Raw genomic sequence first — 15,941 nt, 5'->3', positions numbered from 1 at the left:
CTTTTCTATTATGGCATATCTATACTTGCAAAGATTATAGATGCTGGGATAGCAAGTCCCAGCAAGTCCCAGGTCCTACAAACTTATCGTTTTTCCTTTCTTGGGAAAAAGTAAAACGAATCTGGCGAGAGTCATCAAGTCTCAGTACTTGATCAATTGGCCTGGAATCAGCCAAGAACAGAGGTAGTGGTACTTTCTACAACTCGGGTGCGTCTTCCTGCAGCTCTTTTTTTTATGGCAAGGTTCCGCATTTTGCATTCTTATTGGGCTTCTTTTATGGAGAGCTTTTTTTTTTCTATCGTCACCTTCTTGCATATGATCCGCCCCTCTATATGCACCTTTTGCCTTCCACCCCACATACTTCCATACACACTACACACACATACATACACACATATATGCCAGCTTTCATTTCAGTCTCTCAATGCCCCATGACGATCCGAGACTGCAAATTACTGCAGGTGTCTCCAGCGTTGGCTGGAGCATCTCCACTCACTGCTACTGTCTCAAGCCTCAAATTACTTTTTCTACACTTTACCGAAGGTGTCAGTAGGAGGTCACACATGAGCTGTCCTAACCACCGATGGAGACAACACACACGGTTCTAAGCTACGGGGGATCGACGTTACTTCTTTGAAATATATTTCATCACGCCGAGACAAATTCCAGAGTCAAGCTGCCGTGTTGCACATGGGTATGCAGATGCAGAGCAATCCAACTTTATTTGACTGCCACCTCACAGTTTCATATCATTTCCAACACTCCTCCTCCTTCGTGAAGACTCTGAAGAGTACACGCGGATCATCTATAAGACCAGCTTCAATTCCTGCGGAGTATAACGCCATTCCCGAACCCGCTCCCCACTGTTTCTCCTCCACATCACTAGCACTCAATCTTAGATCTAGCTTGAAGGCTTGAACGCTTTTAGACCTTCTAGTACGAAATCACCACTTAAGATGTCTTATTCATCATACAGCTCTGGCTCAGCTACATGGCAAGAGAAGCTCGAAGGTAATGAAGCAATTCGTGCTTTGAATACTGAACATCAAATTGACTAATTCCCTCAAGAGAGATGTCGCGAGGCACAAATTCGTCCTCCAGTATTTCAGATCGTGTCAGATAGACGAGGTAATGTTATTTCCTCTTCCACTCAAGATCGAGTCTCCATATAGCCGACTCTAACACTTGTTTCAGGCGGACGGACAGCATGGTCTAGCACAGTAACTGTACAGGGCCAGAATATTTCTGCACGATTCTGGTACGATGGACAGTACGTCAACAATGCGAAAGAGGATGCAGCAGAAGTGGCACTCAATCGTTTGACTGGATCGAGCCCAACCTCACCTATCCAAAGTCGAATGGGTGGTAATTACAACATGACCTAGAACTACCGACACTGCGGCCGACGATTCAATTTAGCCTGTAGGATAAGAGATGATAATAGGATAATTTGCCGTTTGCTGCAGCTTCGGCAAAGATGGGCAAATGCCAATAATACTTCAGGCGTCGGATGGTTTTCGCCGTGGATTTTCACAGGACAGCAAGGGCGCTGGAGTTTGAATGCGTACATGTTATTCCCAACAGTTTTCCGGATATGTTTTTCTTCTTGGGAGGTGGTGTGAAAAAGCTTGTTTTGTTTTTTTTGAGATATGGAATATCTTTTATCTCTTCGAATCATGGAATGGTTCCAGAACTTGTTACTAGCAATAAAAGTGGATGTTCTCTTTGAATTATCAAGACATGAATTGAATAGATACTCACTTACACATAGATTTATGACATGTGTGGTGGTCATTTAAGTGAAGTTCTTACTATCGAACGTGCAAAATTAGAGGTCGATGCTGTCACAGGGACTCGATGTCACCGTAACACATATCAAACTCCATGAATGAGTTGAAATATTGTTCTAGCCCTGATCCATGTTGTTTGACAAGAATGTTCAGACCCAGCGTTATGGTTCTGTGGTTCAGCCCAAGAAAGATCGTCATTGCCCAAGACGAATTTGATGCCTTATTAGGCAGCCACACGAAATTTTGGTTAGCGCATCAACTCGAAGTTGATATCAAGTGCGGAGAAAGTATCTGGATTTCACAACATCCACAACGATGCCTCCACGATTGAACTTTCACAGCGCAAGCAGGTCACTGACCATTCGACCACGAACAATTGTCGCACCTCGAAATCCTGCTTTCTTCAAAATTACCCCGACAGTCCGTCGAGGTTTCGCAGAGGGGAAGCAACCTCCAAGAAATGGATCTGATGAAGATGTAGCCGGCCACGTCAGTGAAGAGGCAAGAGACATGGCTGAAATTACTGGAGAGACTCCTCCTGATATGGGAAAGAGTACCAATATTCAAGAGGTATTTACGTTCTTTCCTGGGGGTTCAATCTCACCAATCATATTTGAAAAATGAAGAAGCATTGTGATACCAGAGAATTACAATTACTGACCATATGCATAGATTCTTAAGAGAGATCAAGAAGGAAAGGATAAGGCCCCAGAAGTTATCAAAGAAGATATCAAAAATACCCAATCCGCGTCTGCTCTCTCCCAAGAAATCTCCTTTGCCAATCTCATGGCTCTTGGACGTCTCGGTCATTTGGAAAACGGCGCGAATGCCTCCGACCTCACAATCGATGGCCACAAGTTTGGACTCCCAGAGCTACCTATTCCTTCGAACAACAACCTCAAGTATAGATACGATCCCGTCGTTTCGCAGGTTACGAACATGATGATGCAGCATGGCAAGAAGAGCGTTGCCCAGAGGGTAGGCTCGTTAGTTCTTTCCTTTTGCGTTACTCGCTGCGCATGGGATTTATGTTATGATATTGCAGAATAATTTGCTAATCTACGATGCTTTCAATGCAGAACATGTCTTTCGTATTAAACCATCTCCGAACCGCCTCCCCACCCACACCCAACCCCGCTAAACCCCTCCTTCCGGGCACACCCCCACCATCCCACCTTCCTCTAAATCCCGTTCTCTATCTTACTACCGCTATCGACTCCATAGCTCCTCTCTTACGTATCCGTTCTCAGAAAGGTGCTGCAGGTGGTGGAGCTTCTCTTCAAATTCCCGTGCCCTTGGGCGTCAGGCAGAGGAGAAGACAAGCTATCAAATGGATATTAGATTCGGCCAGCAAGAAACAATCGAGGAGTAGTGGGCGTGGAATGTTCGCACAAAGGTTTGCAGAGGAGATTATCAGTGTGGTGGAAGGCAAAAGTTCTGTTTGGGAAAAGAGGCTTCTGGTACATAAGACTGGTACGAGCGCGAGAGCAAATTTGACCTTTTATTCCAGGAGGAGAAGGTGATAGGTTATCAGATTGGGCACGGCATGGGATATGGATGTGGAAATGGGTACATTTGGTGCGGTGGGGTTGTAAAATTATTGTATTATGACATTGAAAAAATGGTACATGTTATTTGACACTTGCGGATGCATATGATATCAGAATCTACCCCAACATTTGCGGCTTTCGTCGTATTCTACTTACCTCTTTTCCCAACCTCGTCATTTTTAGCCCTCGCATCTTCTTTTCATTTCTGAACTTGATGATCTCACCTCTGCAAGTCCTGCTATCCGATATCGATTTACTTTTCCTTTTTAATGAAAGCTTGAGCTCTACAGTATTGAATTCGCTAACTTACGATTGGTTAATGCGCTTTGAAGTGAGCGGTGAGCATTACCTACTATGTACCTATACTCATCAATCAACGATTTTGGCAGCCACACTTCGCATCTACATCCATATCCATGGATACCCCTTCTTGGGTATTATGCGCTTATCATGTATTCGGTCCTAGGACTTGGCGGTGAGGATAGGAGGACGTTGCGATGTGGCGTATATGGTATCTTTGTATGTTTGCTTTTTGCGGGAGTGGGAATGGGAATTGGGTGCTGCAAATGGAATGGCATGGCGTGGGATCATTGGGATGGGAGGATAAGGGGTAGATGCTGGGTTTGTATGGAGTATGTATGTATGTATGTATGTATGTATGTATGTATGTATGTATGTATGTTGGTGAGGAGCTGGGGCGCTGGAAAGTGTTCCGGCTTGTTGGGTTGAGGGTATGATATGGTATGGGGTTGGATATAATATTAGGGAGGGGGCAGAGGGTTGGGAACTTGGGATGAAATGGAGTATTGCACGTGCAAGTCATTGGGATGTTTGACTGGTAGGGCGGATAGTAGCAGTAGTGTAGTGTGGTGCTGACTGCGTGCAAGAGTTAGCAAACGGATTGTTCGTAGCTGCAAACGGTATGGTGGTATGGTGTGCTGAGATGGAAGAGAAGAGGGGGGGAGAAAGGTGCAGATGAGGTTGTTGCGGCCGGTAGTAGCAGGGCTGAACTAGATGGGAAATAGGAAGGTAGATAATAGATTGGATGGGAGGTGTGGCACTGGTATTTGTGGGTAAGGAATGGGTCGACGTTGGACCTTGTATATTGGAAGAGGGTATGCATGGATGGGTTATTGTTATTGGAGGTACCTAGTATGTATTTGGGGTTGGAATATGTATGTTGTCATTGCTTTGTAGTTGAAGATGTCTTTCTGGATTACTGGTATTATCGAGTTGGAGTCTAGAGAGTGTTTTATTTTCACATGCGATATTTTAGACGGTTGGAAAGACTTCTCTGTACCTAAATTGTACCATCAGATGTGCTATAGGATATTAATGAACTTGATATTAAGTATGGCAATGCGATGGTACTGAATGGTGTACTGATGAATTCTACTTTCCGATGCGATATATCCATACCCACGAGACTCCTGATCGAGATGAAGAAGTTTGTACTACCTAGCCTCCTCCCCAAGATCGTTCGATGATCTGCACACGTAAATGGAGCATCTCCGATAGATTTTCGATGTTTCATACGGAATCATACCTAGGTAGATGGATGATCCGAAGGATATCCGAGGTATTTGTGTGAAATTTGTATCTCGGGGGAGTTTGGGGGAATTGACCTGTTTGGGGAAGATGGAGGGGTACTTATTTACTTACTTACGTTGGAGGGTAGTTTACAGCTTGTACAGGGGGAGGGGAAGGTACATAGGTATACAGCATGTGTCTTAGTGAGAATTGATTGCGCGATGTTTGTTGAGGAACTTGGTTTGGTTGGATGAATCGATTTGTCAAGAATTGAGTCATGCTTTGCGTGATGTGATGGAGATGATGTTATGGTCTGGGAATTGAGATTTGGGAGCCTAGAAGTTGCGACCGTGTAGATGGTACAGTAGAAATATAGTTTGGGGTGCTGGCAGGCTTGGTACGTACTGGAGCCGAGCGAGGGAGAGTTGTGTTGTTTTCAGCTGGAGGGCATGGAGGGAGGGAGGAGGTGAATGACAGGATGGACGATGTGCCGGTATGCGATGCCAAGGTTTGGGGTGGTGCATGCAGTTGCTGATGTTGTATCGTGGAGGGGTGAGGACAAAGTGTTTGGGAATGGGGTGGAGTGGAGTGAGGATGAGGTGAGTAGTGAGGCGGGGTTGGCACGATGATGGAAAAGAATGCTAGGTAGGTCAGCAAAGCGAGAGATAAGACTTTCTTGTCGTGCTTGGCAAGTCTTGATGAAAGGTTACAGAAAAGCTTGAGGAAATGCATTGAGTGGAGCCAAGAGGAGGTTCATTAAGTATCCAATGGACCCGTGGACAGCCAAGCTACTGCGCCTTGGTTGTGGCGGTCCCCTTTTGTATGAGGTTTCTGGCTGGGATGGGATGGGATGGGATGGGGCATGGTGAAGAATTGAGGGGATTGTGACTAACATTTAGCATCTGATGCGGATAAGCACGCGGATAGAGAAGCGAGTAATGAAGAGATTGGGAAATGGTGTAACTATCGATGGATATCTATCGGATTTGTAAGGGAACAAAGGGGCTTGGCGTTTTCGTGAAGGGGAATTGGGTGTTTCGTTATGAATACATGGTGGGTAGGGAGTATGTATGTACGTGGTAGGTGGGAGGTGGTATCATCTATCATATCATCATATCCGGGTCGATTTATGATGGTTGAATTTCGAGGAAGAATATGAAGAGAGAGGGAGAGACGACGAGAGAGAGCATGATGAGAAGATGCTAGGTAATCAACCTGTTGAATTCTTACCCATCACTTGAATCTTGCTCATATAGAACTCCCTGCCACCACCCTACCATCCGTTTCTGATGTCCGCCCGGTACGGTTTGGACCGCTTTGTAAGATCATCCTCCCCCGCCTTTACTGGTCTGCAGCAGCTAGAGAAGGATAGGGTATAGCTTCAAGTACGAAATTTATATATTATATTGTATTCTTTTATTCTTTTTATTTTGGTGAGATCCGATATTTCAATGTTTCAATATTTTCTTATTTTGATTCATTTTCTGATCTCCTCGAAAGACAATTCGTATTCGCCCCCTTTTCCCAATTGACGACTTATTAGAATTGGGAAGATCATTCACAATCTGGAACATATACATTTTTTTCATCAAGGTTCCCATCTCATCTACCGGTACTATTTCTTCATTCACTTCCAAGTTCGCCTCCTTCACTCCAAACAGAAAGAGGAGAGAAGAAAAGAAAAGAAAAGAAAAGAAAAGAAAAAAAGACCATTCTTCACTTGAATAGGCGGGTGCACGTGTCAATTCTTTGTTAGTTTTAGGTACAGTACATATTCCGTACCATTATTTTGATAACCTACTAGTTTCCGTCCCTCTTTTCTTGAACATCTAGAACTTTTCATACGGGAAGGCTCTAACAATTCATAATCCCCATACACCCATACACCCATACAACCCATACACACACCCCCATTCCCAAATACCATACCATACCATACCATATCATACCATAACATACCATATACCCATGTACTAAAAGAATAAAAATAACACAACATCGATTTTCCACCTTCACCCCAAGTTCATCCCCTACCTACACACAATCCCATTCAACACAACACCACACCATACAGAATACACGACATCCTTCGTTCTGCAAGATTATCTTCTCTCAAGGAACACGGCTTTTCAATAGATCAGTTGATGCATTCATCACTTTCTAACAATCTTCCCATCACTGCAGAACATTTCTACACTATCCTCCATATCACACGTACCAACGATCGGGGCTAAAGCAATGTCCTGAGTGCGAACCCAAAGATCATTCCAACAACCACAATGCAGTATCAAAAACTTCCTTGGTCATCAAGAAAGTTTCTCAACGGCTAGCCTCAAATCTATGAGCATTCATTGCTCTTGCCTTATTCGAATCTTGCAATTCCCACCGAGTACCCAGTTAGCTTCATTACATCACCGACGAGTCTCTCGAAGAATAACAACAATACAATAAGTTTTTGTCATCTGCCACTTCTTGAGCGTCTGCCGAATTGCAAATTCGATCAAACGCATTGGAATCATTGAATATGGCGAATAAAAACATGTCACAGGAATCGGCGGCAGAGCAGGAGAGGCAGGAGGTGCTCGCATTATTGCATTCGACCAATGCTAGACCCAGAGGCTCGGTGAGCTCCACCGGCTCGGGGCATCGAGCTGGTAACGGGAGAAGTTTATCGCCATTTGCGAATATGACCAGGTCTCCTGTCCGCAGTATGTTAGATATTGATAGCGCTCCAGCAAAACCTCGACATTCATCTATTGGTGGCACAAGTACAGGAAGCGCTGCCCCCGTTCGAAGTATGCTTGATGTTAAAACGCCATTGACAGCGGCACCTGCTGTACGAAGTATGCTTGATGTTTCTTCTACTGCGCCCACAGCATCTGGTTCCAGAAGTGCGCAGGCTTCCCCAACAATGATGAATCACAAGACGCATGCCGGCTACGGTAGACAATCAAGGAGTTCTTCAGATGCAGCAGCAAAATCTAGGATTGAATTTGGGCCTAGATCAATCACCAGGGTCGACCCCAATGAATATCAATTCTCTGGCTATCTACCAAGTAACCCAGGCGGTCCTTCGGTCCCGAAACGCAATACGCAAGCAGGAAAGAGGATTACGAATTCAATGGCAGAGGTAGTAAGATCAGGCGTAGATCTCAGCGGCTTTGGAGGTGGGCGTGATAGGGAAAGACACAATTCAATCGGAAGTGCTAGTGGCATTGCGGCGAAATCAAAGTCGCCTCACAATCGGTTTTCGCCACGTTCTAATTCCCCAGTTCCCGCAGATCCTTCGAAATATGCCGTTTTGGATAACGGTAAAGTTATAGATGTCAATAGTGCTTATCAACGATTGTCGGATGCCAATCTCGCGCGATCGAACGGAGAATTATCCATGTTAAGTCAAAAGAGCAGGCAAAATCGGCCAGACAATGAATATTTCGATATTAATGGACCTCGACTGAAGAAAGACTATGTGCCAATGGAAGGCGAGGAAAGCGTCGTTGATAGTACGGATGAATCCGACGATGAAGGTCCAAGAGGGCGCAGAAAGAAGGCGAGAAGTGTAGATGGAGACGATGCCGAGCGAGAAACCAAAACTTTGGGAATGGGGCAAGCAAAAGGTCCAAGAACACCTTTAAGTCAAATGGCTGCTGCTGAGGCAGAACGTACGTATATTATACCCTCGATATGGTATCAAAAACTTACATTTTCCACAGGACAAAATGTCGTGGCCAAGGAAGCTTTGAATGAAAAGTACAAAGTCAAATCACTTCTTGACCCAGAAACTGCCTTGACGGGACCCGCTGGGCACAAACCGAATAAGCCTGTGGTACATCCGCATACGAGCTTCGATCCGGACGGCTCTGGCGAACCTAGTCCACATGACTCGGACACTGAAGCAGATCGCGGCGACGTTAAAAAGGCTCAAAGTCTTTCACTGACCATGACTGCAATAAGATCTACGCCAACGACTTCACGCTGCGTACGTACAATACACCGTGGAGATTTCAAGAAGGTTCAACAAGAAGCCCGCGAGAACCAACGCCGTACCAGAAAGTATCTTGTCGCAACGGATCTCAGTGATGAGGCAGCACATGCTTTGGAATGGACTATTGGGACAGTATTGAGGGATGGCGATACAATGCTTGCTATCTATTGTGTTGATGAAGAGCTTGGAATTATAACTCCTGATAACAGCGGTGATGATGCCCAGATCAAGCAGCAAATATCTGCTATTGCTTCGGCTCAACGATCTGCTAGAGCATCTCGTTCCAATACCCCCTTACTGACGCCTAGTCTAGGATCGGGTCAACTAAATCACAGCTTCAGATTAGATCCGGGCAGTAGAGCGGCCAGTCCAATGGGGAGAGACTCGAGAAGCAAAGCCGAACAGGATCGATACCGAGCCGTAGAAGATATCACAGATAGAGTATCGGATCTTCTAAGGAAGACGAAGCTACAAGTACAAGTAAATATCGAAGTCCTTCATTGTAAAAATCCTAAGCATTTGATCACCGAAGTGATCGACTACATCAACCCAACCCTAGTCATATTGGGGAGTCGTGGGAGAAGTGCTTTGAAGGGGTACGTTTCCAATTCTATCAACAATCTTCACGAAAACCGAAAGCTAATGATGGGCAGTGTTATTTTGGGATCATTCTCTAATTATCTTGTTACAAAATCATCAGTCCCCGTCATGGTTGCTCGAAAACGTTTACGAAAACATAACAAGCAGAAGCGCACTCCTCATATACGTCTCGCAAACAATCTTACCAATCCACTAGTCAAATCTTTGGCCAGTGCGAAGATTGACTGATCAAGTAGACGATGTGACTATTATCTGAGGCAGGTGGCGTTTGGCTGATTTAGCTATTTCTTTGCTTTTTTTTTCTGTTTTGACTGCTGGAGTGATGCGGTGCACACACATGCGCTCCTACTGTATCTGCCAATGCGGCATTAACTCCCGAAATTTTGTTAAAAGAGCTCGGCGTTTATGGAATCGGGATGAAATTGAAGATATGGGACATCAGGTGGCGATTGCAAATATGGCTTGGGAATCTGTGACAAGGGAGTTGCCGAATGAATACTGAGTATTCAACACACCACTCTTTAGCGATTTTTTCTTCCTCGAGAATGAGGAATGCGATATACGGAATGGCAAGCGGAATGAGATAGTGAGTAGCTTAATAATTGGCCCAATTAATTTTACATACAAAAGATCGCTTTCAAATTTCTAATTCGATGAAGATGAATCAGCCCTTACTCATTGTTTCAAATTCAAATTTATTCACACTTTCAAGGTGGTTGGGTAGTCATCCCATAAACTTGCGGTAAAATCCGAATATTCAAGAGCAATAATATCTAGGTATATGATTCGTTTGATTTTTTCTCCTAGAAGCTAGCCAGCTAAACACAAATCGCAACATTTAAAGCACATACAGCAATATCTAGCCACGCATAATCAACCATCCATCAATACAGCACGAACCCATCTAGCACAATCACTGCATACCCGAAAACATTCTCTGGAACATACCCTCCAATCTTCCGGATGGATTTGTGTTACGTTCTGGCAAGCCACAGGATTTAGCCACAAATCCATATTCGTGGTCATTCCTGCATATTTTCAATTGCTTAATATCTTTCTCCATGCAGTTCATAAACTCGCCATCGCCAAAAATCTCATTTTGGGCGTGTGCATATTCGAATACCTTTTCTAATACTGCTTCGACCTTGTTGTCAAGGGTGCCGCCCCATTGGAGATAATTGTTGGTTACAGGTGGCCATTCTCTCGTTTCTTCACACACTTTCAAAACATTTCTTCTTGTGGGTGGCTTGTTGGCATTCAAGCATGTCGCGATGTAATTGAACATATTAGCGAAACCTCGACGGAGTGATTTGTTTGTCTTGAAGTTTTGCTGGAGATCCGGATGAACGTGTTCGACAAGGCTTTCTTGCAGCCATAACCAATCGAGGCCGTCATCTCCGAGACTCATGTGGATCGAATCATTCAGACTGTCATAATGTGTTTCAGCTTGGAAAAGAAGTGCCAGCTTCATGCGCGGCGATAGAAAGCCTCCGATGCATTCCCCATAGGTGCATCCACATTTAAGCTGTAGTAAGAGCTGAGTATCCGATAGTTTTGTAGGCATCGATCCGGTCAGTAGTACGAATTGGCAGTTGGTAGCGTCGGGCTTGAAGCCAGCAAAATTATCTGAGATGACGACTGTCATCATTCCTTGTTGTTCGCGTCGTGTTCTAATGATGTTTAGTTCATGCTGCAATGCTTCGAGAGGGGTATATCCGTCGATATTGCGGGCCGATGTCAAGGACTGCTTGTCTTTCATATTATCCATTAGCCACTGTACGCTTTGAGGTTTGAAATGGCATGCTGTAATATGTAGCAAGGTGTTGTTGAGATTGTCAACTTGCTTCCACTCCTTTTCATCTTTGACATGGAATGTCTTGTAGAATTTTACGAGCTCAACATCAGGAAGAGAAACAGCCGCGAAGTGCAAGGGTGCCAATTTCTCCTTCAATTTCTTCAATCTCTTTTCTTCCAGTTCCCTTCCGTAAGCAGATGTACGAAAACTTTCTTCTTCACCAGGCATTGTGATAATCATCGCCTCCGGTTCTTCTGCAGGTGTTGATGGTGGCTCTGGCGGATCGAAATCATCCTGGGTTGCGAGTGAATGAGACTTATGATTAGGGTCGGATGATAGACCAAAACAGCTCGAAGCTCCAATTCTTCGAAAACCAAGGGAACGATGAAACGATATAGCAGAATCGAAAGCTCGAGAGCTGATCTCACGCTTTTCGAGTTCAGATTTACCCTCATATTGAGGTTCGACTTCATGGCGAAGACAACCAGGCATCGAAATTGTGTGGATTTTCGCACGACGCTTTCTTTCCTCTTTTCGTCCATACCAGAACATTTCTTCGAACATGTTGTCTTCCGGAGTACCTGAAGGGGATAGCTTGTGTAGTCCCTCTGCCTTCTTGACGAGGTCAACAATCATAGCTCGTCCCAATCCCTTTCGTCTGTATTCTCTTTCAGTCACCTCAATATATTCCAGTATAAATAGTGAGCCAAAATCTAACTCGTTTCCCCATACAACTGTACCCTTTTGCACACAATGGGTTTTGAGGTGGTCATTGATGTATCCATAACGGTCAAAGAGCTCGAATGCAATCAAAGACAAGTCTCTGCTTGGGGCTTCCATATCGCTCCAGAAGTTTTCTCTGATTTTTTCCCGGCAGATGTATTGACCGAAGGCATGGCCAATTCGTTTGCCATCGACGGTGCAGTGGACATGAATCATGTGAAGCCAATCTGCAAACTCTTCACCCTTCATCACGAAGAGTCTCAACTTGACTACTTTATCCGCTCCGTCCTTCTGGATAGTAGCTTCGCGCTCCTCGACTCCATGCTGACGAACCTCCGAATCTTCATCTTCATTTTCATACGAGTAATCGTCTTCAAGTCTATCCTTCTCGCCATCAAACCCATCCTCTGAAAATTGTTCGGACGTTCCAACATTTGATTCTTCGGCGTCAGAAACAGTAGGCTGATGATAACTGTGATCAACATCGACTTCGCTTCCATCTGCAACAACTGCTAGAAACTCAGTACTTAAGAGCTGCACAGAATCTTTATAATCCTACTTACTCAACTCATCAGATGTCGAGACATTTTTATCTTGGACTAACTTAGATTTCTTTGCCACTGTGTTTGTGACTGCGAGATCAGTGACAGTAGACGGTAAGTCTATGAACGTATCGATTTCAGCATCAGACTTGCGCTTTCGAGGAACCGCAATCGATGAGTCCGCCATAGTGGATATGGATAGAGACTTTTGCCTTCTCTTTCAGATCAAAGGATGCTAAGATTACACTACACCACTTGAGATGAAGTGACAATCTGTTGTTGTCGATAGAAAAGAAAGTTAAGAGTTTGGAAGTTCAAAGTTGAAGATGAAGTGTTTATGCCTCAAGCTTCACTGCCAGTATCCATAATAGGCAAGAACCATACTAAGCACGTGCAAGCAATGATGCGTCATATGGGCCGACGCTCAGTACTCCTAATAGGTACCCTTCAAACACATTCATATTCATGTGCATCTGTCCAGTTTAAGGCATTTTTCGATTTCATTATAAAACAAAAAGCCCGAGAATCATCATCTTTTTTGAAGCAGAAAGATGTCAACTTGTCACTCGGTTGAGAACCACTCAGTGAAATCACACATTTTCAAACCTCTTGAGGACTCATTCGGTCAGTAGGCGTACAAAAGCTGTGGCAGTAAAGCTCATGCTTGACTACGTTGTATGGCATAGCAATGCGGATACTTTGCACTTACTGCACCGATTTAGTTCTTTGTTGGAGCTCTTTCAATGATACATTTCGCGTCCCGTACATTGGCAAACATCTGTGGCGGAAGTTTGCTTCAAAATCACGGGACTTGGCGTTGAATTTATACTGTGTCTACCCAACACAGTGAATTACATACATGTCTAGTCACATATTCACCCACTGTAGTGGCCTTCTTTATTAATCTCTTTCCCCGTGTTTGATAAACTAGCGTTTCACGTCCAACGTGCAGCTTTCCTGCAATAGTAAAATCCCGAGGGGACTCTCTCCGACTTATCACATTCAAATTTCAACAAAATACAACACACCTCCCATAACCATCAATCATGTCGGATTATTGATGGTCTTTCTGAGGAAGCCTATGACAAGTCTAACCGCGGGAGGCGCGCTATAATCGTCAAGCTCTCGACCCCGCCGTCGTACTTCATCGCTCTCTTGGTTTCCGCCGTATTGGCTCTTCAAGTTGTTTTGGCTTTTCAGTAGACCCAAAGCACAAGGCTCATTCTATCAACGTCGACGCTGAATATGATCCACCAAGAGTTGACGAGGAACTGGAGATATCTGACGACGAGAATCTCGTTGATATTTCATCAATTGACTCTCTCGATAAAATGGCACAGAAGAGGCTGACAAAAGTGAAGCAAAGATTCCCACTACAACACGCCATTCGAACGCTGTCTGATGCTCAACTAGTGGCCTTTTTTGTAAACTTTGACAACAAGAATGGCAGTGGGTGGAAGGAGATTGACAGTCACCACAACAATGTACTACACCAAGCAGGATGTGCAAATAAAGTCTAAGCTACAAAATGGTTGGTAAAGAATATTGATCCGAAGCAAGAATTAGCACTGGCTCGAAACATCGAGGGGCTGACTCCGCTGGAGGCCTTGCATTGAAGGTTTCGTGTCACCCCCGCATGAAGCTAACACTTCGCTGTGACAATTACAGCGTGCATCAACTTTGATCCGTCTTTTTTCAGTAGATTTTTGTACAAACCTGAATTCTCAATCAGCGTTCCCAAGGATCTAATGAAAATCCTTCGGCAAAGAAACTACCAGCCAAGGATCATTAAATTGTTTGGCCCCATCATTGAGGTGCTAGACTCCAATTGCGTGCCTAGGGTACACAACCTGAAGACTCTTTCTGCAACATATAATGATATTGATGACGATTATCTTAAAGCTGCATTGGCAATGGCAATTGCATACGCTAAAGAAAACTTTTTAAAATAATGTGATCTTTCATTCGTACACGATCTCGATGACGAAATAGGGGAGGCGAGGGAATGCAGGAATGATTACGAGTTCGAATTGGTCCATTGGCAGTGCTGTTGGAATTTTTCCAGGAAAGGCTAGTAGCAGGAAGTACAGGTGCTGAAGAGACTCTCGGTGCAGAAATGCGAGCAAACTTGGATATGTAGCTTCTGTGAGCTTATTTAGGTATTGATGAATGCAAGGTGGGACACTTTTACCTAGGTGATCTCTGAAGGAGTTCTTCCTCGCACATGGCTTGAGAAATGACGGGAGATTGTTTTCTGGTGTAGGTAGCAAGACTGGAGTGACACTAGTCTATGAATTCTCTAAGCTACTTAGCATAGCTAGTTGGTTACCTTCTCATCAATTTCGAGATATCTTCAGTTATCTTACAAAATTAAAATGATTCTCAACAACTTTGTAACTCAACGACTGTATCACATACATCGGCATGCATATTTCTTGATATCAAACGTAACACAAGATGATTTTGGCTTCGCTCCGGACCCCCCCAAATCCCCTCACATCAACGTAGAATTACGATTTTTACCTCACATCATACACCTACCTCCTTCTCCGTTCTCATTTAACCACTTCCCACTTAGGTAGTAGGCATATACCTCAATCTCAAAGCCTACCCACTCAATTCAATACTACACCATGCCTTCCCAACCCTAGAGAGAAAAGAAAATTGACAGGTTATACTCCACGATAAATCCACCACATAGAACGCACTAGCATGATCGCTAGGTAGACGTTCAGTCAGTCATACTACTATATTACTCAACACTACCATACTCCTATACTCCTACAATACCCGTACTAAAAACCCCACAACAAAAAAACTTTTCCCATCTCATCATCACTAATCATCATCAACAAAAACACACCTCCCCCCTTCCCCCTCTCCCCACCCCAATCCTTCCCTTCAAAAACTCCTTCCAAGATCAACCAACCAACCAATCTACCTAACATCTCTGAATCTCTAATCTCTACATCATCCCCGCCAACAAGCTACTTAACAATTATACATATACACCTACCTCCAGGGCTAACCACCTAGTATATCATATCATTTTCATACTATTCATTGTGTAAGCCTTTTCTTTATTGGAAATGCCGCTGCCAAATTATATATTAATATTTTCCGAACAATCATGAATCTCACTCGAAATCGGATATCAAATGCTGGTTTGTTTCCCCTATCATTCAGCCGAGTGCGACTCATTATTGGCCAGTAGCCTAATAATCAACCTCCCAATGTCCGAATCAAACTAGAATATCTCACCCTATGATTCACTTTAATCACAATTAAATTATGATAGCGTCGCACACGCGCTCAATCATCACAATCCTCACAACGTCCACGTAGCTCAAAGACTCGTGATCAATTTGCAATGTTTTTTTGATTTCTTGTTTACTCCCCTAACCACTTATCTTATCTATGAGAACC

The 15,941-nt window shown here is 44.1% G+C and overlaps 4 protein-coding genes across 4 annotated transcripts; 3 read left to right on the top strand and 1 right to left on the bottom strand.

Annotated features, from left to right (window-relative positions):
• Positions 1 to 956: 956 nt before the first annotated feature.
• EAF01_005065 (uncharacterized protein) lies at positions 957 to 1,385 on the top strand (the record flags this gene model as incomplete). Its single annotated transcript, XM_038913320.1, has 3 exons — positions 957 to 1,011; positions 1,069 to 1,128; positions 1,195 to 1,385. The coding sequence occupies 3 exons, from the start codon at positions 957 to 959 to the stop codon at positions 1,383 to 1,385; spliced, it is 306 nt and encodes a 101-aa protein (XP_038771406.1).
• A 720-nt stretch (positions 1,386 to 2,105) lies between these two features.
• EAF01_005064 (uncharacterized protein) lies at positions 2,106 to 3,313 on the top strand (the record flags this gene model as incomplete). Its single annotated transcript, XM_038913319.1, has 3 exons — positions 2,106 to 2,360; positions 2,463 to 2,768; positions 2,870 to 3,313. 3 exons carry the CDS (start codon positions 2,106 to 2,108, stop codon positions 3,311 to 3,313), a joined length of 1,005 nt encoding a protein of 334 aa, XP_038771405.1.
• A 3,357-nt stretch (positions 3,314 to 6,670) lies between these two features.
• On the top strand, positions 6,671 to 10,113 carry EAF01_005063 (uncharacterized protein). Its single transcript, XM_038913318.1, has 3 exons — positions 6,671 to 8,532; positions 8,584 to 9,451; positions 9,509 to 10,113. Exons 1-3 carry the CDS (start codon positions 7,395 to 7,397, stop codon positions 9,681 to 9,683), a joined length of 2,181 nt encoding a protein of 726 aa, XP_038771404.1. The 5' UTR covers positions 6,671 to 7,394; the 3' UTR covers positions 9,684 to 10,113.
• Positions 10,114 to 10,368: 255 nt separating this feature from the next.
• On the bottom strand, positions 10,369 to 12,702 carry EAF01_005062 (uncharacterized protein; the record flags this gene model as incomplete). The annotated part of the gene is made up of 2 exons (XM_038913317.1): positions 10,369 to 12,482; positions 12,537 to 12,702. 2 exons carry the CDS (start codon positions 12,700 to 12,702, stop codon positions 10,369 to 10,371), a joined length of 2,280 nt encoding a protein of 759 aa, XP_038771403.1.
• Between the last annotated feature and the right edge of the window lie 3,239 nt (positions 12,703 to 15,941).

The sequence above is a fragment of the Botrytis porri genome (assembly GCF_014898465.1).
Source record: "Botrytis porri strain MUCL 3234 chromosome Unknown BPOR_006, whole genome shotgun sequence".
In the NCBI taxonomy this organism is placed as follows: domain Eukaryota; kingdom Fungi; phylum Ascomycota; class Leotiomycetes; order Helotiales; family Sclerotiniaceae; genus Botrytis; species Botrytis porri.
Note: the sequence above shows the minus strand (reverse complement) of the source record. Positions and strands in the feature narration are given on the sequence as shown.